The sequence below is a fragment of the Myxine glutinosa genome, chromosome 8 (genome assembly GCF_964187855.1).
Source record: "Myxine glutinosa chromosome 8, kmMyxGlut1.1, whole genome shotgun sequence".
NCBI classification, from domain to species: domain Eukaryota; kingdom Metazoa; phylum Chordata; class Myxini; order Myxiniformes; family Myxinidae; genus Myxine; species Myxine glutinosa.
The window spans coordinates 23,322,074-23,344,440 of NC_136268.1; the positions used below are offsets into that span (position 1 = coordinate 23,322,074).

General features: G+C 47.0%; 1 protein-coding gene across 1 annotated transcript in view; it reads right to left on the minus strand.

The window, feature by feature from the left end:
- The window catches only part of GOLGB1 (golgin B1), a 107,537-nt gene that overhangs the window by 77,951 nt on the left and 7,219 nt on the right, over nt 1-22,367 (minus strand). Inside the window, exons 3-7 of the mRNA XM_078782988.1 lie at nt 19,976-20,119; nt 18,898-19,050; nt 18,215-18,334; nt 17,932-18,090; nt 1,357-1,530 (exon numbers count right to left, since the gene is read on the minus strand). Of these exons, the coding sequence (XP_078639114.1) occupies nt 1,357-1,530; nt 17,932-18,090; nt 18,215-18,334; nt 18,898-19,050; nt 19,976-20,119 (750 nt within the window). The remainder of the gene's footprint in view (nt 1-1,356; nt 1,531-17,931; nt 18,091-18,214; nt 18,335-18,897; nt 19,051-19,975; nt 20,120-22,367) is intronic.

Consider the following 22,367-nt stretch of genomic DNA (forward strand, 5'->3'; position numbering starts at 1 on the left):
TGGATGGACTGAAGGAGAAGATGAACAAGTGGAAGGAATGTATGGAGACAAAAGGTCTGAAGGTGAATATCGGAAAAACGAAGGTGATGGCAAGTGGTAAAGCATGTGGCGAGGTGGAAAGAACTGGGAAGTGGCCATGTGCTGTGTGCAGGAAGGGTGTCGGAGTGAACTCCATTCAATGTATAATGTGCGCTGAGTTGGTTCATCAAAAATGTCGTGGTCTGAGAGGGTCATTAACGAGTGTGGCAGCTACATTCGAGTGTAGAGTGTGGACAGAGGGAGCTGCAGATGGAGGAAATGTTGAGTTGGATCTTGGAGACGGCATGGAGCTGGAAGGTGTGAAAACGTTTTGCTACCTAGGAGACATGCTGAATGGAGAAGGTGGATCAGACTTGGCGACGGTTGCTAGAGTGAGATGTGCATGGAAGAAGTTTCGGGAACTGAGTGGCGTGGACGAGGAGGGGAGTGTTGTTGAAGCTGAAGGGAAAGGTGTATGCTGCATGTGTGAGAAGTGTTATGATTTATGGGAGCGAGACATGGGTAATGAACGTAGAGCAGCAACGAAGGCTGGAAAGGGTGGAAATGTGAACGGTTCGGTGGATGTGCGGAGTATCGTTGAGAGAGAGGAAGACAAATGATGAATTGCAAAAGATGATGGGAATAGAGCCTGCGATTGATGCTGTGAAGAGAAACAGGTTGAGATGGTTTGGTCATGTATTGAGGAAGGATGAAAGTGACTGGTTGAGAAGAGTGATGGAAATGAATGTAGAAGGAAGTAGAGGACGGGGAAGACCGAGAAAGACTTGGCTAAAGGTGGTGGAAGAAGAAATGCGGGCAAGGGGGTTAACAAGGGGAAATGCAGAAAATAGGGCAAAATGGAGAAGATTGTCATGGGGTCCGCAAGGCTAACCCCCACTCCAGCAGGGAAAATGGCCTTAAAATGCCTGTTGTTGTTGTTGTATGCTAATGAGGAAGCAGCAGTAGACAGCAATTCTGACTTCAGAGAATTCCGATGGCAATGTTGAGAATGTTTTCCAAAGAGCTTATTAACATGCATCACTGGTAAATATGCCACATTATCTTAAAAGTATATAACTATAGAGTTCACTGCGGTTTCAGCCAGATCAGCATGGGGGTGGGGTTGGGGGAGGGAGGGGTGAGGATGGAATGCCACCGAGGAAAAGGTGGGAATTCTGGGGGGTTTCCACTTTTTCCAAGGAAAATCCACCACTTTTTAGTGCTGACAAAATGACATCACCAATTGCATTAAATAGGGAAAATAATTACAGAGCATAGTAAAATACTCCTGTCGCCCCCTCTCCTATCCACCCCACAATCCAATTCACTCGCACAAACCGTTTCATCGTAGGCCGCCTGTCGCTGCTGCCAATCACGTCGTTCCCGCTCAAGCTGTTGTTGTAGCAACCAGCGTGCCTCCTCCCCACCTTCCACTTGCCTCGTAAGGCCTTTGATCATAGCAGCCTGGTCGCGCACCATCGCTGTACTCTGCGTATGCTGCACCTTCAATTCCTGGAAAGCAAAAGGGCACCATACTGTTTAGGTATTTTACATGCCTGTCATCTATGCTGTCAAGGCACCGTGTTCCACCCATTGGTTGGACAGTTTACGAAACTCCACCCATAATTTCAACCTTAAAAAAAAAAAAAAAAAAAAAAAAAAAAAAAAAAAAACAGACGACAACCATGTTGGTGATTACTGCAATGAAAAGTCGAAGACATCTTATGACGTCATATTCACAACCGCTATTCCCTCCCTTTAAATTTCCCATCAGCGTAAAATGACCAAAGCGATAGTCAAAAGGATTTTGAGGCGATAGGCATCACGGGCCTTGAAAACATCGGCCTCAGCGATCGAGGCAGCGGTCTGTTGTTTATGCACCGCCCAAATAACTATGCGGCCTTCTCAAGCAGGGCTTTTACTGCAGAGGTTACATACTTGCTATTACTTCCAACTATTTTCTCTTAAACTACTCAACCAAGCACCATAAAAAGGTCTTTATCAAGGACTTATGGGGATCTCGGGACATTGTGGAAAAAAAAAAAAAAACATCCATCATTATTTACTCTTAATGATGTGCCCAATGCTTTACCCACAATAATTGGCGGCTCTTCCCAATTTAATTCATGGAACAGTAATGCGCAGCACAGTGACCTGGCTCGCACGGCGTGGGGATGCACCAGGGACTCGTTTTGTCACAACTTGAACGTGCAGTGACTGGGTGGCATTTCCGAACCGTACAATTAATTACCTGCACATTTGTAATCAAGAGTGAAATCGTCATTACCCTGATTGGAGTCGTCACATAAATCAATGTTTTGCGGAGGAAGGAAATAAACTCACTGGGAGGGGTGTGGGGTGTGAAATGACGAGGCCACAAAAGCGCAGTGAGACTATTATCCTGCCGCAATGCCGCATGCATTTTTTTTTTTCCTCTTCCAAAATGGCGGGCCTGTTTTGGTCCATAAACAAGCACCTGAACTCAGATATGGTCTGTAAGCAATACCCCAGCACCTGAACTCATGTACAGTCCATAATCTATACCCCAGCAAGTGAACTCGGGTACAGTCCATGGGAAGGTGATTGATGCCCTTCGATAGGGAGGGGTGGGTGGGGCGGACATTTTTCATTGTGCGGATGTTCCACGGGTCCCTGCTAGTTTAATATAAATCGAACATTGAACTTGTCACTTCACTGACAGCAGTTGATTAACACAGGATATATATATATATATATATATATATATATATATATATATATATATATATATATATATATATACTGTATATATATATATATATATATATATAGTTGCGGTTCTGTCGCCAGCCTTCTCCCCTTATCAAGGGGGGATTTAATCCCCTTGTCTTCACTGACCTGGCGCAAACCGAGACCTATTACGTCCCTTCCGGACAGCGCAAAATAGGGTTTTGGGACCAAATTCTCACTCGTACCTAAGTGCTCGCGCTGACCTGGAAGCGAGGAAACAAGCCTCGCACGAACCACGTGAGGTTGGAATACGCCAAGTGGTTTGCGTACACGTGATCCGCGCAGTTACAATTAATGGACCCCGATTTAAGCGATCTTATTCGTGCCACGCTTAGTCAATGGAGAAATCACGGGAACGATCGAATTCAGAAGAAAGGAAGAACAGATAGGTTTAATGATTATTAACACACGTATTTACAGTTCAGGACGAAGAGACACAGGGAAATCCTTGTACAGTGAAAAAAAAAAAAAAAACACATTTAGAGGCCATTTGTCCCCGCAAAGCGGGGGTTGGCCTTTTTCGGGGACCGTGGTTGTTGTTGTTTTTTTGGTCCCCTTTTTGAAGCAATGTTTTACGGCCGGATGCCCTTCCTGCCGCCAACCCATTTTGTCGCCTTTTACGACAAGCAGGGAATTACCAGTGAACTGGTACTCAATTAGCCGACCTCGGAAGGATGACAGGCTGAGTCAACCCCCCTGGCGTTAATTCAGCGATCGACCGGGATTCGAACCCAGGATCCTGGGATCCTAAGCTGGCACCCTAGCCGCTAGCCCAACACCAGGGCTTACAGTCTTATTCTACAGTCTACAGTCTTACTTACAGGCTTACAGTCTACAGTCTTATTCTTAATTCCCAAAGACAACGGCCCCGTCTGACACACTCACACGGGGTATTGCAGATGGGCAGGTGTTCCCCAGCGCGTCCAAGGATGGTTCTCGTTCAGCTCTCCACAGTCCCCGGCACGTCCGTGAAGATGGTGATCGACGAAGACAGGGCCACGCAGTGCATCTCTTGAGCAACGGTGATATATCGGGGCGAACGGCAGGAAGGGCTTTTATGGCAAAGGCGGGACGGCTTTTATGGCGAAGGGCTGTTACGCAGCTTCGTTCACTCGCTTGGCTGAAACGCGCAAGTTATAAACGCCCTGGCTGCGCCCGCGTATCTCTAGCGATAGTCAAATTCATACAGTGCGAATGATGCGAGTCCTCTCCCTCTCCTCTGCAAGTGCTCTTCCCCCGGCAAGTCCTGTTCAAGTCCTGTTGAGGGCTTTGCGCATCGGGTTATATAGCCCCGCCCCGCGAGCCTTCTGGAACTCGCCAGACTCTTCTCACCACTCCCTCTGACGCCACCACCTCTGAGCCCTGATTGGCGGCTCATGCTTACCGTCATCGCCTCTGCCGCTCCCGACCCCAACGCCGCCCCCACCTTTTTATGCCTACCTCGTGTTAGCTCGACTAATGAACAACCAATGCTTAACAAACTGGATTCCGCCCACAGAGGTGGAATGGTTTGCCGAAGTAGGACCTATTCTCCTGTCTTTACACAACGCAGGATTAACACTGGAAAGGGCCTACTCTCACATATACTAAGACATAACTATACTACAAATGAGGCTACATGTTGCACGTGTGACTATCTATGGGGGGCAAACCTTTAACCTTTATTAAGCTCACTGTACAAATCTCAAAACCGTAGCACTGCCCCCCTCCCGCGTCAGACTCGTCCCCGAGTCGAACCTACCCAAGTGGGAACGACCAGTTTTGAGAAAGACTTGGGACTAGCTTTTAATTATGTGTGACACTTCGGTGTGGGTCCCCCTAGCATTTACTCTAACCCATGTATGTGGCAGTTTTCCAACACTAGATATGTCCCACCTACTGCATTGTGTAACTAACTAACAGACTCGCACCCACAACTAACCAAATTGCGGAATTAATTCTCAAACTACACATGAAGCCGATGGGTAGTATCTTATTTACAACCACAAAACCGAATTATTTACATTTCTATAACCCAGGACCTGTTCTTTTTGGAAAGAAGATTGGAGGGGAGAGAAAGCACAGCAATGCACCAATACACAAAACACATTCATCAAAAGAGTTCACAGTTCACCATTTGCTGCCGGGCCGCATCTTCTTCTTGCTTCATCTTCTGTGTGCAATAAAAACTTAAAGTTCTTCTTTCCTGGCACACCAAAAATAAAATGTACAAAAACCCATGTTCGTTTTTATTAATTCCTGGCCAAGCAGGGCCAACCTTATGTGGTCCAACTGCTTGACATTGATGCCACTCAAAATACATGGTCCGAAGATGCAAGGTAAGTCTGCAGCAAATGACTGCTCAGCAAAGTGTAAGGCCACAAAACGTGTGGTCCATGTGTAATGTGGTGCAGCAAAGTGTCTGTGGCAACAAGTGTGCTGTACACGTGCAGCAAAGCTATAATAAAGAATATGGCAGCAAAGTGCTGCGCAGTTCAGCTGCACAGGTGTAGCAAGGTGCAGCAAGGGTGCCGCACAGCTGCAACCAGGTGCAGCTGCACATGTGCAGCAAGGTGCGGCTGCACAGTTCGATGTTGCTGCACAACTCCTCATCCAAAGTTGGTCCATGGGTGGGGAGGAGAGACAAAGCACAGTCAGCAAAGCAGAAAGGGCGCAAAGGTACACATCAAAACAAGTTAATGCAGCATGAGGGGCGCGAGCGAGCGAGCAGAGCAAGCTCGTCCCTAACCGTTCGTACCCCCCCATGTCAGCTTACACTACCCTGGCCCTTCCCTGTATTTACAATTTCAAATTCGTCTCTACGTCCTGTCTCCCATATCCCCCTCTACACCAAATTCGTCGTCCAATCCCTCCCAGGAAGGAAGAGATGGAACCAACACAATGTCTTTCACGTCAAGATGCGTCTTATTCACTCAAATCAGTTTCACAGAGTCTTGGTGTGGAGGTTTGTCACCCTGGTGAATGAATGTGGATGGCGCGAAGGGAATTCTCTTCCTAACTACTCTAATGACATTAACTCATTTAAACTACCCGGGGTCATGCCCTGCCAATCAGCATCTTTAAACTATGTGGTTCTAAAAACCTGATTCCCATTGACTATCTGGTGCCTTCCAAATTTGGGTCTCACTCCCCAATTTTTCACACTGTGCCTTTGCACAATTTCAGGGCTGAGTCGTGTGGCTCCACTTGCAGGTCCAACTACCTGCGCACCCCCGCCACTGAAGTCGCCACCCGAGCTTACCTTGCTCCTTGCGACTACCTAAATTGGGAAAGGCCCCTCCTGGCTCTCTCACCCCCTGATGCCCTCCTCGGCATTGGGCTACCCGGGTCCTCTCCTGGGATCCTCGGGCCCCACTGAACACTACTCATAACTCTAACTGGCTCCCGGAGCCTACCTGCGGCCTCACCTGGCCGACAGACTACCAGTGGCGGAGTGCTCCAATAACCATACGCACCAACAAAGCCCACACGCCCAGCCATTCCACATACTCATGCACCCAACCAAGCACTTCTTGCTACTTCCTGCACCACAGGTGTCAATATCCAAACAATTTACCTAAACCCTCTACCTGACTTTAAACTACGCACCCGGGTATTCGTGAAGGGGTCCATCTCCCCCCATTCACTCCTTCGCCCCATGCATTCCACACCTTCTACTTCACACCAAGCATTCCACACCAATCATTCCACACCATTTGTTCCACACACCAATTATTCCCGGCACACCTCTTGTGCTCACATTCCTTTTTCCACTTGCACACCATGCAAGTCAATTCACTTCAACACACTCCATTCGTCCTCAATACACCACTTCTGGTTATTCTCACCAATTCCTCATTTGCTCAAGCTCAATACACACAGTGATTCTCATTCACACAGCATCATCTAACTAGCTGCTTTTCCCCTAATACTCATGCTTCCCAGTCTTCTCTTACACTAAGCACTCCCCTCGTCGTTATCATCTTTCTAATCTCTCTACGCCCCCTCTACCTGTACAAATGTCTCTACTTAAATCTCATGTCCTCTACTGTCATCTAGTTCCCTATTAGTTAACCTAGCCCGCCCTCGGCGAGCTTTCTCTGCCGTCCCCATAATCTATTGCTCATGTGCCCTAATATCGTGTGAGGAATGGCGAAACCACCACTTCCCCACGCAGGGTACCATTCGCCAACACTATCGCCATTCGTCCACTCCACTTGAGCCTCTCGGTGCGGAAACACATTTTCACCGCTCGACTTCGAAAAGCCGAGCGATGCATGCGGGTGGTTGGTCTACTGTACATTGGGTCCGTCCGGCATTTTCGATTCAGGGGAGGTTTTGTTGAGCCATGGTTCAGGGCGCCATCTCTGCACGGTGCCTTGCGGTCCCATGCACGATGGCCCAACCGCCCACGGTCGGAGCACCACAGCCGCCAGGGGCCGCGGCTCCGACCTCTCATACCCCCCCCCCCCCCACCCCTTTCGAACCGTGCCGATGGCCTTTCCCGCCAAGGCGGGGCACCAACCATATAGGGCGGGGCCCGGCACGAATCGTGCACGCCGATCCTTGCGAGACCGCCGCGGCATCGATCCCCGCCGGTCCCCGCAGCACACAAAGCACACCACGCACCGAGGGCTCGCGTCGGCTATACGTCGCGCTAAACGCTCCCCTGGTCTGCGTCGATGCTCGGGCCGCGTTCTCAACACACGCGACCCGTTCCACACTCGCAAAATGCGGCACTCCAGCGCCTCTCATACACCCCCTGCATTCCGTTACTGCACTCTCTCGTGCATTCTCTTTTGTTACACACTCAGGTGCACTCGTACCACTCATACACTCCATTACACACTTTTCCTTCACACACTCCCTTACCGCACACCCTCGCGTACACCCCTCCGTTACGTACTCCGTAATGTCCAAGGGTGTGCACTCTCTCACTCTCTACAACACGCTCCGGTGTGCATTCGCTCTCACTCTCCTCGTCCATCGCACATTCTGTAACACACTCGTCTTTGACACACTCTTTTGTTATGGATTCGTCAATTCCGCTGGGGTGGTTTTCACCCACTGGACATGTTTCCGATATTATGTATTATGATTATGTTCAAAAGGTTTATTATTCATGAACGGTTATCAAAAGTTAAAAAGGATAACTATAAGTGAAACAGGAAACCAAACGAGAAGACAATGAGGTGAAGAGGAAGAAGCAGCGCGGGCAAAGTCGGAGAGGACGCGTGACGTCAGCGCTCCGTAACTAGCAAGGTTTACCGACAGCCGTGAGGGGATTTTGAGTTACTGGAAGGGACATCCGGCGATAAGAATATTCGCTGGAGTGGAGAAATCTGCGTAGACAGATTTGGGGCGCTGAGATTCCGACGAATCCTCGCCTCGTTGCATCGGCTCAAGCCAGAGCCGTCGGCCATCTTGAACCCCGTGCGTCGGACACCTGTGAAGGTTTGCTTCGTGTCATCTTCACCCCAAAATCCAACCGTCTGTCGGGGATGTGTGTGTGCGACTGCGTCGTCTCCAATTACGTTGCGGTTTGCTGAGGGAGCGGTGAAGGTGCGCCTCTGGAGGGCGCCGTTGTACAGTTTGGTGGGAAGAGCACCCTTGCCCACTGTACACGCTTCGGATATCAACTGGAGAGCGAGATTCGGGCTTTGACCGGATTTCGTTCCATCGACCGCTGGAGCGAATCCCATTCGCCTTGGGAAAAGTCATAAGAGACTGAGGAGTGTCCGTTCATTTGCTGGCAGAGCAGTGAGTTACTTGACTTTATATAAGATATATAGAGAGTGCACTCTTAATGACCATTTGTTGTACCGTTGTACCTGTGTGCGATTTATAATACAAGTTTGTTCATTTGTAATCATTGGTGTGGGTTCACTATTGATTTTCAACACAGGGTAACATATTTTTCCGCCGGGGTTCCTCTCGGGGTTCGGAGGTTACCGAGACCAGGAGATTGTAGAGGACCCCGTAACAGAAATTGGGGGCTCGTCCAATTGAAACTCGTGGGCTCGAAATTGGGTCTTCGTCCGGGATATAAAATTCCTTAAATATCGTCCGGGATAGAATTCCCTAGCATTCCCAAATTTTCCAATTTTGGAAATTTTCAACATTCCCAAATTTTTCAAAAAACAAAAACAAATTTTTTTTTTTTTGGGGGGGGAAATTTCTTGTGTGAAGGTTAACAGGTGTTAACGGATAGTCACCATGGAGTTTGACGCAGAGAAGTTTACAGTGACCCCTAGTGAGGCACAGTTCCGAGCGTTACTAAAATTGGAACTCTTGATATTGGGCAAACATTTTAGCTTGGAGGTCCGAGCTAAAATGAAGAAACCAGAGATGCAGACAGTGGTGATAAAATCTCTGGTGGAACTAGGAACATGGGGAGAGGTAGCCTTGGATTGGTTACCAGAAGAACAAGAAAATGTGGAGCTCCAGAAAGTGGAGATGCAATTGCAGAGCCAGGAAAGGTTAAAAGCACAAGAAAGAGAACTCCAGGAAAGGTTAGAAGACAAAAAAGCAGAGGAAAGGAGAGCTGCAAGGGAACTCGAAGAAAGAAGAGAAAAGGAACAAGCAGAGGAAAGGAGAGCTACAAGGGAACTCGAAGCAGAGGAGAGAAAAGCCGAAAGGGAGTTAAAGGACCGTGAAATGGTGCGTCAGCAGGAAATTAAAGTCAAGGAGCTGGAGTTAATGAGAGAACGGGGAGGTACCACCCATGCCGACTGGTTCGACAACTAGTCAAAACACCTTAGTCAGGCAGATAGGTGTATCCATCATAAGAATTGTGGGTTTAGACGTACAAGCATGAAATTTGGCAGTCATAGATAATAATCTAATGAATAATTCCAGATATGGACCCACCGCGAAAATGTCCTATGGTAGCCATGGCGGCCATTTTACAAAATGGCCGTTTTGACCGCGATTATTTTTTACCGGACGACACAAATGCTTCTTTATGTTCTAATGAAATGACTCTAGATACACATATATGCCATAATTGTATTCTCCAAATGACCACAATTTGCATTTGTGTTGCCAGCAATGTCAATTAACCCACCAAGCACTGTAACGGTAACTTGTATTACTAGATAGTTCCAGTTTGATCTTGTTTATACGTCACAATTTTCTCCACCACACTGGCACAAAGCGGTACATTTCAAACTAGCTTGTTTGCACTTGCATCGTCCCTTGCAACCCTTTTTGCATTTACAACAAATCAGCTCCCTTGATGAAATGCTGGCTTCAGGAAGCATGGACCACAGGGGTTTCCAGTTGTGGGGATCGATCCATCCCCAATCCCCAGGTGAGGGCAGATCCATAACAACCTTGAGCATGTTTCCCCAGCAGTGGCCACCCGTGTACACAGCCCTCTTGATTTGTTGTACCAGGGCTCCTCTGGTAGGGGGAATAGCTTGCATGGCTCGTCCTTTCTTCGTGAAGAGTGCCTGTCGAGCTTCGTCTATGTTGACGAGATTGCTGGTGCGATCGTAGAGAAGAATGGTGAACCGCTCGAGCACTGCCACAACGTCATCAGAGATGTCTGCTGTCCCCGTGGAGAGATGAACTAACACTGGCGTCAATTCGTCAAATACTTTCCAGGTATCCCAGGCTGTATTCTTGCCCCGTGTATTAAATGACGAGACTGTGTCACACCCTGTGTATGCATGGAACATCGGGAGGGCCTGTGACTTATCTGGTCCGAGGAATGCTGCAATTTCATGTGCTGGAATATACCTGAAGTGCTGGCCTGTCCCAAAGGCCACCCAAAGCTCCTGGATTTTGAGTTTGGTTGTTGCTGCCACAGCCAATACCACTATATCTGTATCCACCGTACGCAGAAGAATTTTCTGAAATCCATCACGGACTGCATCCGCGAGATGTATCATCATTCGTGTATCAGCCTCCTCATGGTCACATGGGGCAAGATGACTGGTGTCGCATGCGGGAATGCACGTCACATCTGAACCATCCGTGGTGACTATCTGCTTATCTGATACAAGATGTGTGATGTGTTTTGTCAAGAAGGCAAACAGTTCTGTTTTGTTTGCATCAATTCTCAGGAACTGCTGCCAATTTCCTGGAAGAACAGTGGATCCGTCAACTCTCCTTCGAATGCCTTTCCCACGTTTGTCCCTGGCTTGAGATTTCAGGCTGTTGTCACGGTACTGGTCCCAGACTATATCCACACGACAGGCTCTTTGCAAGTGACCTTGTATGTGTGGCAAGAATACTTTCAGCGCATAATCAAAGGTTTTGGCAGCAACTGGTTTCAGAACGTTCACCAACACTGCCCCGTCAAGGATAGTGACGTCAGTATCTGGTTTTGGAGCATCACCTCTGACCTCTGCGCAACTCTCTAGACACACCAATAGATCTGATTTGGTTCCCAGTCGTAACTTCCCAAGCTGAGATAAAGACCGGGGACATTTTGTAAAATGGCCGCCACGGCTACCATAGGACGTTTTCGCGGTGGGTCCATATCTGGAATTATTCATTAGACTATTATCTATGACTGTGCCAAATTTCATGCTTGTACGTATAAACCCACAATTGTTACACCTATCTGCCTGACTACCTGGGATGTTGGCAGACATGTGAGGCTGGTTCCACCCTTCAATGAAAAGGGGGTAGCCAAGTTTTTTTTACACTTTGAGAAAGTGGCTCAAATGCTAAAATGGCCAGAGGAGTCCTGGACCATATTAGTGCAAAGTGTTCTGGTGGGTAAAGCTCAAGATATTTATTCGGCTTTACCGATTGAGCAATGTGCAGATTATGAGATAGTGAAGAAAACCATTCTCAAAGCCTATGAATTGGTCCCTGAAGCTTACCGGCAAAAATTCCAGAACGCCAGGAAGAGGGAGAATGAGACCCATGTGGAGTTTGCTAGAATGAAAGAAACCATGTTTGATCGGTGGTGTGATTCAAAAGGAGTCGGGAAAGACTTCGAACTATTGCGACAATTGATCCTGGTGGAGGAATTCCAACAGTGTGTCCATGAGGACATTAAAGTACATCTGGAGGAAAGGAAAGTACCAAAGTTGTATGAGGCGGCAACCATGGCAGATGACTATGCCTTAACACACAGGATGAGGTTCCATAAACCTAACTTCCCGCCTAGAGTTCGCACGGAGAGTTATGATACATCTGGTGCGGAGAACAAAGATTCAGGGGGGCGGCCTCGAGATGACTATGAGGACCACTCTGATACTACGACTTCTAGAAATCAGAAGACAACCGGTCCAAGGCAGACTTATCCTCCGGGGGGCTCGAGGCAGACCACGAGGTTCTCCTCCGGGCCTACTTGCGCTTTTTGCCATAAACCTGGACACTTGATGTCCCACTGTTATGCCTTGGGAAAGGAAAATCAGGAGCGGAGTTCGACTAGTACAACTCCGAATGCAATGGCAAGTGTGAGAAATTGCCCTCAAAAGGGTTACCAACCATTTATTTCAAAGGGGGTTGTGTCACTGGATGGAGACCCGACTACCCGGAAACCTGTTAGGGTATTGAGGGACACCGGAGCACATCAATCTTTAATGCTTGAAGGCGTCTTGCCATTGTCAGAGGAGACAGCAACTGGTGATAGTGTTCGTTTACAGGGGATTGGTGGCTGTGTTAGAGCTCCACTTCATGCCATCCAGTTGGAGTCCGATGTGGTCAGGACCAGTCACCGTAGGTTTACAAACCACTCTTCCTGTAGAGGGAGTATCTGTTGTTATCGGGAATGATTTGGCCGGTGGTCAAGTTTATGGTAACCCGATGGTTGTTAAAAAGCCCAGTAGGGAAAGTAACACCACACCAGTTAGGGATGGCGACAAAGTTAGCAAGTTATTTGTCGGTGGACTGAACTTCAAAACAAAGGAAGATGTTCTGGAGTCTGCCTTCAGCAAATATGGACCGCTTTTGGAGGTAGTGCTGATAAAAGACAGGGAGACACAAAAGTCAAGAGGGTTTGGCTTTGTCACGTTTGAAAACTCCAAGGACGCCAGAGATGCAGAAAAGGATCGGAATAGCAAGGAGTTGGAGGGTCGGACCATAACAGTAGGGAAGGCATTTCATAGGTGTCGTGGGAGCTACAGAAGAGGACCACGGAGTAGTAGTTTTGGTGGTGGCCGCAATCGATATTATTATGGAGGCTCCCAGAGTTACGGCAGCTCCCAAAGGAAGGATTGTCAGAGTAGTGGCCGAGAAGGAGACCGCTATTCATGTGACTCCAGTGACAAGCAGTCCCCCCGTCATTATTATGAAAGTTCGAAAGAGTTGAAGCACTGAATGCTGCGGAGCAGCCGAGCAAAAATTCCTACACGGATTAACCATGAACGCCACGTTCATAAAGGCGTCCATGTAGTGAACTTTCCTACACGGATTAACCGTGAACGCCACGTTCCTAAAGGCGTCCATGTAGGGAATACTTCCAGGCCTCACCACCCAACCACCATGGAACCTGGCCTTCAGCTCAGCCTCCCGGGAAAAGTGCTATAGATTTGCTGGCCTTTGGATTTTTGATCACCACCCCTTAACCTTCATTCACAAGAAACTGAAAGTAAAAATCAGAGGGTGATGAGATAGAGTTTGGCTTTGCAGGAGTCCAACGGGAAATTTAACATGTAAAGGGCAGGGACAATGTCGTTGCTGATGCTTTGTCCAGAGTGAATTAACTTTAGAAATCTCTGTGGGTTGTGTGAAATTTTGTTGCTTTATTTTTGAGATGTTGATAATTGTTGCTCATGGGAATTGGTGATTTGGGTTGTGAGTTTATTTTGGTTTGTTTAAAGAGTTTGCATGCAAAGAAAGTTTTCGCTGTGTTCAAACTTTCTTTCTTGAGGGGGGGAGGTGTTACGGATTCGTCACTTCCGCTGGGGTGGTTTTCACCCACTGGACATGTTTCTGATATTATGTATTATTATTATGTTCAAAAGGTTTATTATTCACGAACGGTTATCAAAAGTTAAAAAGGATAACTGTAAGTGAAACAGGAAACCGAACGAGAAGACAATGAGGTGAAGAGGAAGAAGCAGCGGGAGCAAAGTCGGAGAGGACGCGTGACGTCAGCGCTCCGTAACTAGCAAGGTTTACCGACAGCCGCAAGGGGATTTTGAGTTCCTGGAAGGGACATCCGGCGATAAGAATATTCGCTGGAGTGGAGAAATCTGCGTAGACAGATTTGGGGCGCTGAGATTCCGACAAATCCTCGCCTCGTTGCATCGGCTCAAGCCAGAGCCGTCGGCCATCTTGAACCCCGTGCATCGGACACCTGTGAAGGTTTGCTTCGTGTCATCTTCACCCCAACATCCTACCGTCTGTCGGGGATGGGTGTGTGCGACCGCGTCGTCTCCAATTACGTTGCGGTTTGCTGAGGGTGCGGTGAAGGTGCGCCTCTGGAGGGCGCCGTTGTCCTTTTTGGCGGGACGAGCACCCTTGCCCACTGTACACGCTTCGGATATCGACTGGAGAGCGAGATTCGGGCTTCGACCGGATTTCGTTCCATCGGCCGCTGGAGCGAATCCCATTCGCCTTGGGAAAAGTCATGAGACATTGAGGAGTGTCCGTTAATTTGCTGGCAGAGCAGTGAGTTACTTGACTTTATATAAGATATATAGAGAGTGCACTCTTAATGGCCATTTGTTGTACCGTTGTACCTGTGTGTGATTTATAATACAAGTTTGTTCATTTGTAATCATTGGTTTGGTTTCACTATTGATTTTCAACACAGGGTAACATATTTTTCTGCCGGGGTTCCTCTCGGGGTTCGGAGGTTACCAAGGCCAGGAGATTGTAGAGGACCCCGTAACACTTCCCACTCACATTACGGTGTGCATTCTCCCTCGCACTCTGTAACACACTCTCCTGTTACACACTCGCGCTCCGGCGCACTTTTCTCGCACACGTGCGCCAGTTACCCTCACACGTCGCACCATGGACCTTCCACGAGCGCCCAGGCTCCGTCTATACCCCAAGCGCGCCAAAAATCTTTTCCCGTCATACACTTTCGCGCCATACACACCCCTACTCACCTTGGGGACCTTCTTCTCCGGCTTTCCCGCCAACACCTGCAAACTCTCATTGGGGTTTGGCAGCATGACATCACGATGTGAACACAAACTTTGGGTGCATTCCATTTCCTTCTCCCGTGATTCATTTTCTAACTATGCCATCTCTTCGGCCCCAATTTCAATTATAATCATTTCTTCTTCAATTTGAATGATCTCTTTTTCTAGCTCGACGACCGCTGGCGCGCTTAAAATTTTCTTTTCCAATTCGGTAGCCGTCGGCTTTTCGACACCCCGAGTCGCGATTTCTATACCCTCGGTCACTCCGGCCGCGCTCTGCCCAAGCTCGCTCCCTACGCGTTCCTCACACCGCGTTACCTCGTCGCGTACCACCGCGACCTTCCCGCTCGACCTGCGCCTCATGTTCTCCCCCATTTCTTTTATTAACTCCCCTCGGGTATCCATTCTTTCATTTATTTTATCCATGCTATCATTTAGTCCCCGAATTTCGTCCTTTTGGGCATCGATGGTTTCTTTCAATTCCCCCTTATTACACCTTGCTTCGTCCCTCATTTCTTTCATGTCCCTCATAATTTTGGAGAGGTATGACCCAATGTCGAGCCCGGTCTGCACAGCAGGCCCGGCCCTCGCCGCCATGTGCGAGGCGCCGCCATTTTCTTCCCTGACTGCCGGCCCCTCATCAACGTCCTCCTCTTCTCCCAATTCTTCCCGTGGGTCCTGGGTCGTTCATTTTTCATTTTCTACCTCCTCTTCTATCTGATCCTCTACCCCCACCGGCATTCGATCGCTTTGGCTAGCCATGGCACGAATTAAAATTTTTGGATTTTAAAACTAAATTTCGGTCGCTCGTAATTTGGAGTGCGTTAAGCGCACTTCGGGTCCTATCCCAAACTCCTGACACCAAATGTTGCGGCCAATATGTACAATTGGTGTCCAAAATCTTGTCTAAAAATTTTTGTCCCAGGTTCCAAATCCCACTCCTGACACCAAATGTTGCGGTTCTGTCGCCGGCCTTCTCCCCTTATCAAGGGGGGATTAATCCGATCCCCTTGTCTTTACTGACCTGGCGCGAACCGAGACCTATTATGTCCCTTCCGGAGAGCGCAAAATAGGGTTTGGGGACCAAATTCTCACTCGCACCTAAGTACTCGCGCTGACCTGGAAGCGAGGAAACAAGCCTTGCACGAACCACGTGAGGTCGGAATACGCCAAGCGGTTTGCGTACACATGATCCGCGCAGTTACAATTAATGGACCCCGATTTAAGCGATCTTATTCGTGCCACGCTCAGTCAATGGAGAAATCACGGGAACGATCAAATTCAGAAGAAAGGAAGAACAGATAGGTTTAATGATTATTACCACACGTATTTACAGTTCAGGACGAAGAGACACAGGGAAATCCTTATACAGTCTTATTCTTAATTCCCAAAGACAACGGGCCCGTCTGACACACTCACACGGGATATTGCAGATGAGCAGGTGTTCCCCAGCGCGTCCAAGGATGGTTCTCGTTCAGCTCCCCACGGTCCCCGGCACGTCCGCGAAGATGGTGATCGACGAAGACAGGGCCACGCAGCGTGTCTCTTGAGCAACGGTGATATATCGGGGCGAACGGCAGGGAGGGCTTTTATGGCAAAGGCGGGACGGCTTTTATGACGAAGGGCGGTTATGCAGCTTCGTTCACTCGCTTGGCTGAAACGCGCAAGTTATAAACGCCCTGGCTGCGCCGCGTATCTCTAGCGATAGTCAAGTTCATACAGTGTGAATGATGCGAGTCCTCTCCCTCTCCCTCTCCTCTGCAAGTGCTCTTCCCCCGGCAAGTCCTGTTCAAGTCCTGTTCAAGTCCTGTTGAGGGCTTTGCGCATCGGGTTATATAGCCCCGCCCCACGAGCCTTCTGGAACTCACCAGACTCTTCTCACCACGCCCTCTGACGCCACCACCTCTGAGCCCTGATTGGCGGCTTATGCTTACCGTCATCGCCTCTGCCGCTCCCGACCTCAACGCCGCCCCCACCTTTTTAGGCCTACCTCGTGTTAGCTCGACTAATGAACAACCAATGCTTAACAAACTGGATTGCGCCCACAGAGGTGGAATGATTTGCCGAAGTAGGACCTATTCTCCTGTCTTTTCACAACGCAGGATTAACACTGGAAAGGGCCTACTCTCACATATACCAAGACATAACTAGACTACAAATGAGGCTACATGTTGCACGTGTGACGATCTATGGGGGGCAAACCTTTAACCTTTATTAAGCTCACTGTACAAATCTCAAAACCGTAGCAATATATATGCTACAGTACAGTAATAGTTTTATTGACACTCAATATTTGCATTTGTTTTATTCCGGAAACATTTTGTTTATGGCTAACAACCCAGTGTTAGTTTTAGTAATATACAAAAAAATATATTAAAAAAATGAACAATTATTTGCTAAAAAAAACCCAATATTATGAATTTGTTTTATGTTCCCAAGGGATCGGAAGTTACGGCGTTAATTTTTTTCCCCAGTTGCACAATAAAACTTGCATCCAGCAAGAATAATACGCCGCCATAAAGGCCTAGCCTAGGACTAGATGAAACGCCGTGATGACATCAATGATGTAACACCACTTACTAAATCCCTCATCCTGATACCTAGCGTCCGGCATTCAGGCTTTCGCCTACATACGTAGGATAGTCTTCTATATGTGTTAAGGTGTCAGATAGAGTCAGCGAAGCGACTGGAAGGATTGAGTGCCAGACACTGGGATCACGTGCACGTCCATAGAGGCCCAGCCGAGCGCGAGACGTAACGCTGTAATGACTTCTCAGCGAAAAGAGCGTGACAGACAGAGGGACGGAAGGACGGCTAAATCCAGCTACTTTAGTAAGAGTATCACAGAAATGCAAACTAGCACACAAAAATGCACTTTAAAACGTCTTTATGTTTAAATACTGTCTCAAGGGTTAAATGTATTTTGAAAACAAAGTGAAAATCTCCAGGGGTAAAACTCAAAGGCTGGAGGGGGAGATGCAAACCAAATAATGTGCAGCAGAACAGACCTAAATATCACGCAATGATGTCGTAAGCTCAAACGTTGCAAGAATAATGACGGTTGTAAAGAAAATAAATCAGCAAAGGGCCCAGAACATCCGAGGACCTGCAATTCCTGCAGCTCTGCACTCGAGATGACTGGTGAAGCACCAGCAACCTGCAGATGCACGATGAAGGCCTCCTTCTCGGCCAGCTGGCGGTCGCGCTCGGCCAGCATGGCATCCATCTCAGATCCACGCAGACGCTGGGTTGCCAACGCAGCTTCCTGGGGTGATCAAACTGTTATATAAACCTGTCAGATGCTACATTCATGCTTTAATGAATTTCAGGGGGAAACTGCCAGCCATGACATCGGCTCTTGGCAGGAACCGGGTGTATTGCATCAATACCGTGTTTGCTAGTTGAGTGCGACACTGTGCAAGTACTGCCTCCAGTTCGTCGGCCTTACGCCGCAGCAAGCGAACCTTGCCTCGACTCGCAGCCGCCTGTTCACCCTCACCGTCTACACCCTGGCATGAGACAAATACTGTATAGTTTTACTCTTAAAGCATAGGGGCAATACCCTTGGTGCTCACCTGGTAGAATAAACAGTATACGGCAACTAAAGGTATTTTAAACTGAAGGTATTTTAAAGGTATTTAAAACTAAAGATATTTTAAACCAACTAAGGGTATTTTAAACCAATTTGAATGCTTGCTGGAAGATAGGACAGCATGTAGAATCATACTGACACAATCACAAGGAAAAAAATACATCCTATTTTGGGGGGGCATTTTAAACATTAAACATGTTTTGGGGGGCATGTGTGACATTTGGGGGACATATATTTGTTCATTTTAAATACTCTTCAACAGGAGCCCGAGCCATTGGAAATAAGTTTGGATTTCCTGAGGTTGTATATTATTAATCTAAGGCTCTTAGTGATTCTTGTACATAAATGACACATTGTTGGCAGAGGCATAAAAAAGCTGTATGATCAAACGTGCTCGATGTCCAAGCAAACAATGACCTGACTGCATACCATAAATTATCAAAGCCTACAACCAATTTGAGTTCCCTATAAACATCTTACCTTCCCATAGTCATCGTGTTGAGTGCTGCCATCAGGCAAGGAAGACACAGATTGTCGGCGGAGGTCCTCCAATTGAGCAGTCAGTGAAGCTACACGTGCCTTCGACTGCAGCTTCACTTTGGAAAGGCGAGTCTCGACAGCATCCCGCTGCTCCTGAATGTGAAAAAACATCACACCAGCTGTGTTGATAAATGTGGCAAACCAAATACAATACACCTATTAAAATGCTAAAATCCCAATCTTTCTCCACATAGAAAAGGCGAAAAAAAAAATCTTATTCCTATTTTCCATGATCAAAATCCAAAATTTCATTCCGATTCCCCTAATCACAATCCAAAAATCTTATTCCGATTCTACGTTATCAAAATCCCAAAATCTCAATCTGACTTTACCAAAAATAATCCCAAAATAGCGGTTGGACGGTAAATTTTTTAAATGTCAAAATCTCATCCCAAATCTACCAACCAAAATCCCAAAATCTCAGTCTGGCCTTGTATACTGTTTTCTGATTACACCTTAATCTTTGTGGCATTAGGATCAAAACCTAAACTTGTAACCTAAACTAACGCTTATGATGAAATATATAATCAAAACTGACAATCCCAAATGTCTTGTCAAAGTAATCCCTTTAGCATCTCTCTTTGGGGAACTGTAATGGGATGGTACAATCAAACAACTGATCAAATACAGCACTGGAGTATCAGGAGGAACCCAAATAGACAAAGATTGAGCCATCAGGAGGAACCTGGAGAGAATTCTGGTTTTGGCTGCTACTCCTCTACCCAGAAACCAATCCAGGTGCAGAACAAACCACGCACACCGTCTATTGTCCAGAAATACCTCACTGTATATACTTCAAGGATGACACCAATGAGCGATTGTGCAAGTGAAGAAGTGTATAATTATAATAAAGAGGAGTGAGTAAAACCAATAAAACACATTAGGCCATAGAGCTAAAAGTTGTTAAGATGGTAAAAACCAAAGATAAACCAGATTATTATCTATTGAGGCACATTGTTCCTATTTTGTGCCGAGGGCACCGAGGTTTCTGCCTCTGGTGATGTCACTCAGTACAAACCTTGAGGTTGCTCAGCTCTTTGTCCTTTTCACGAACAAGCTCTTTGAGTCGGACCACCAATTGCTGGGATTCGACCAACTGCTCGCTTGTCTCATCCACCCAAGGCGAGTCGGGAGCACCCGGAGCGCCGCCACTGTGCTGAGGCTACCAGGGGAGTGGGGGTGCGGGGGGACAATACAAAGCACACAACTACAATGTTCGACATCTTGACAACCATTTCCATCAAGATAAACCCCAAGAGGTCCTGAGTAAGGAACTGGGATACCAGAGCGGGCGGTGGAGTACTGGGGACACTAATTGTTAATTCTCAGTGTCTCAATTAATATCACTTTTTGGACCCTTTTGGTGTGCAAAAGCAGAATAGTGCGTTCCGTTTCGATCGTGAGCACCATGATCAATGTGCAATTCAATCCTATAATCACTTTTTACATCGATTTGAGGCCTCAATTTCTTTTTCAATTTGCAACTTGCTGTTTATCTTCACATGGTTTTTTTCTACCTTAAATTATTTAAAGGAAGGATATGGTGTTCTTCTGTGAGGTGGCCGTGTGCTGGTCGCATGAGAATAAGGGACAAATCTGCTAAAATATCTGTAGATAAGGGACATGCAGTGCAGTGGGTGAAATTCATCGAAAGAGAAAAGTAGATGTTTATGAAAGTTTTTGTCGTGCATACAGTGCTGATAATGGGCACGGGCACGCACGGTACCCGCACCCTCACTCACCGGAAGACAGGTAATCAGCTGAACAGGTCCAAATGTTGCCTACATAAGCTAATCGAGGGGGTTTTCTTTCCTATGATATGAACGGGATCTAAAACTGGGAAAGGTAAAAATCCCCTGTAGTGAGTTATACTTCCAATGTTCATTGCCCCCGCACTAAAAGTGGGTGGAGGTTATGTTTTCATGCCTGAAAGTTCGTTTGTCTGTGAACAGGTTATCTCAAAGTTGTGGACGGATTTGATTGAAATTTGGTGGACAGGTTGGATGTGTGACATGGACAAATTGGTTCGATTTTGGTAAAGATCCAAATCCAACCATTTTTCAAGTGATTCTTCACCATTGAGTGATGGGGCAAAAACTGATATACTGTATGGTGGACAATATCCCAAAAAGTTGTGGACATATTTGGACAAAACTTGGTGGACAAGTTGGGCGTGTTAGAAGGACGATTTGATTCGATTTTGGTGTAGATCTGAATCTGGATACGATAAATTTTTTTAATGAGTCTTCACCAGAGAGATGGGGCTAAAAACGATATTAAGCACAATACCCCAAAAGCACAATCTCCACGGTTCCCGAAAAAGGCCAACCCCCGCTTTGCGGGGAAAAATGGCCTCTAAAGGTGGTTTTATTTATACCCCAAAAAGTTGTGGACGAGTTATGACAAAACCAGTTGGACGAGTTGGTTAGGTGACACGAACAAGCCGATTCGATTTTGGTTCAGATCCGGATGCAGATCCGGCCTATCGGTTGAATACAAAAGGTAGACTGTTCAGCCTGGCGAAGGGATGCGCTCTCAGTGCCGTTCTAGTTTTGCTTTAAATTGTGAAAAGTGTAAACTTTTAGGGTGCAAGTATTACAATGGTAGAAATAATCATAAAAGGACATGTCATTCCAGAATTTTCTTGTCGAGAGCATGCTCAAGATGGCAATATTTTTGCGGTCAAATAAATTCTGCCCCCCTTTCCCTTCTATGACGCTCCGGCATCCATGGTAAAGAACTCAGGGACTGCCTGACAGGTGGTCATTGCTAAAAAAAATAAAAAAAGGTTTCATCAAACAGACCTCCAGCTGCTTTTCTCCCGATGCAAAATAATAAGCGCAATACTTGAAGTTGCCACTGTAAAGGTTCACGTCAATTCCTTCAAAGCATCCTCGAAAACACTCTCTAGGACTGCCTAGGTAATAAATGCTGGCTGGAACACCAAGTAATGTGCCGCTTTGATTTGCCGTGTGTGTGTGTGTGTCTGTGTGTGCGTGTGCGTGTGCGTGTGCGTGTGCGTGTTTTTTTTTTGTTTTTTTTGTTTTCCTCAGAGATGGCCAAACAGATCTTCATCAAACTTTCAGAGGTTCATCAGTGAGTGGTGTGGAGTGTTTTAGCTGAAGCCATTTTTCTAGAAAGAAAAAAAATTGATTTGTTCAAAATGCCAACAGGATAATAACAGCACCATAAACAAAATAACTATTTGGTCAAGACAGGGGTCGAGCAAACAGCGAGACGGCATCATTTGAACAAGCCAAAAGAGTGAAACTTCCAAAATGGCATGATCAAATCAAATAGAAGATGCTTTTTGATGCAGCAGTGGATCCTAAGATGAACGTTTCTCGACAAGAACAATTGCCATGTCGGCCTGAACTTGTGTCGGGTACCAAAGACTCCAGTAAGTTATC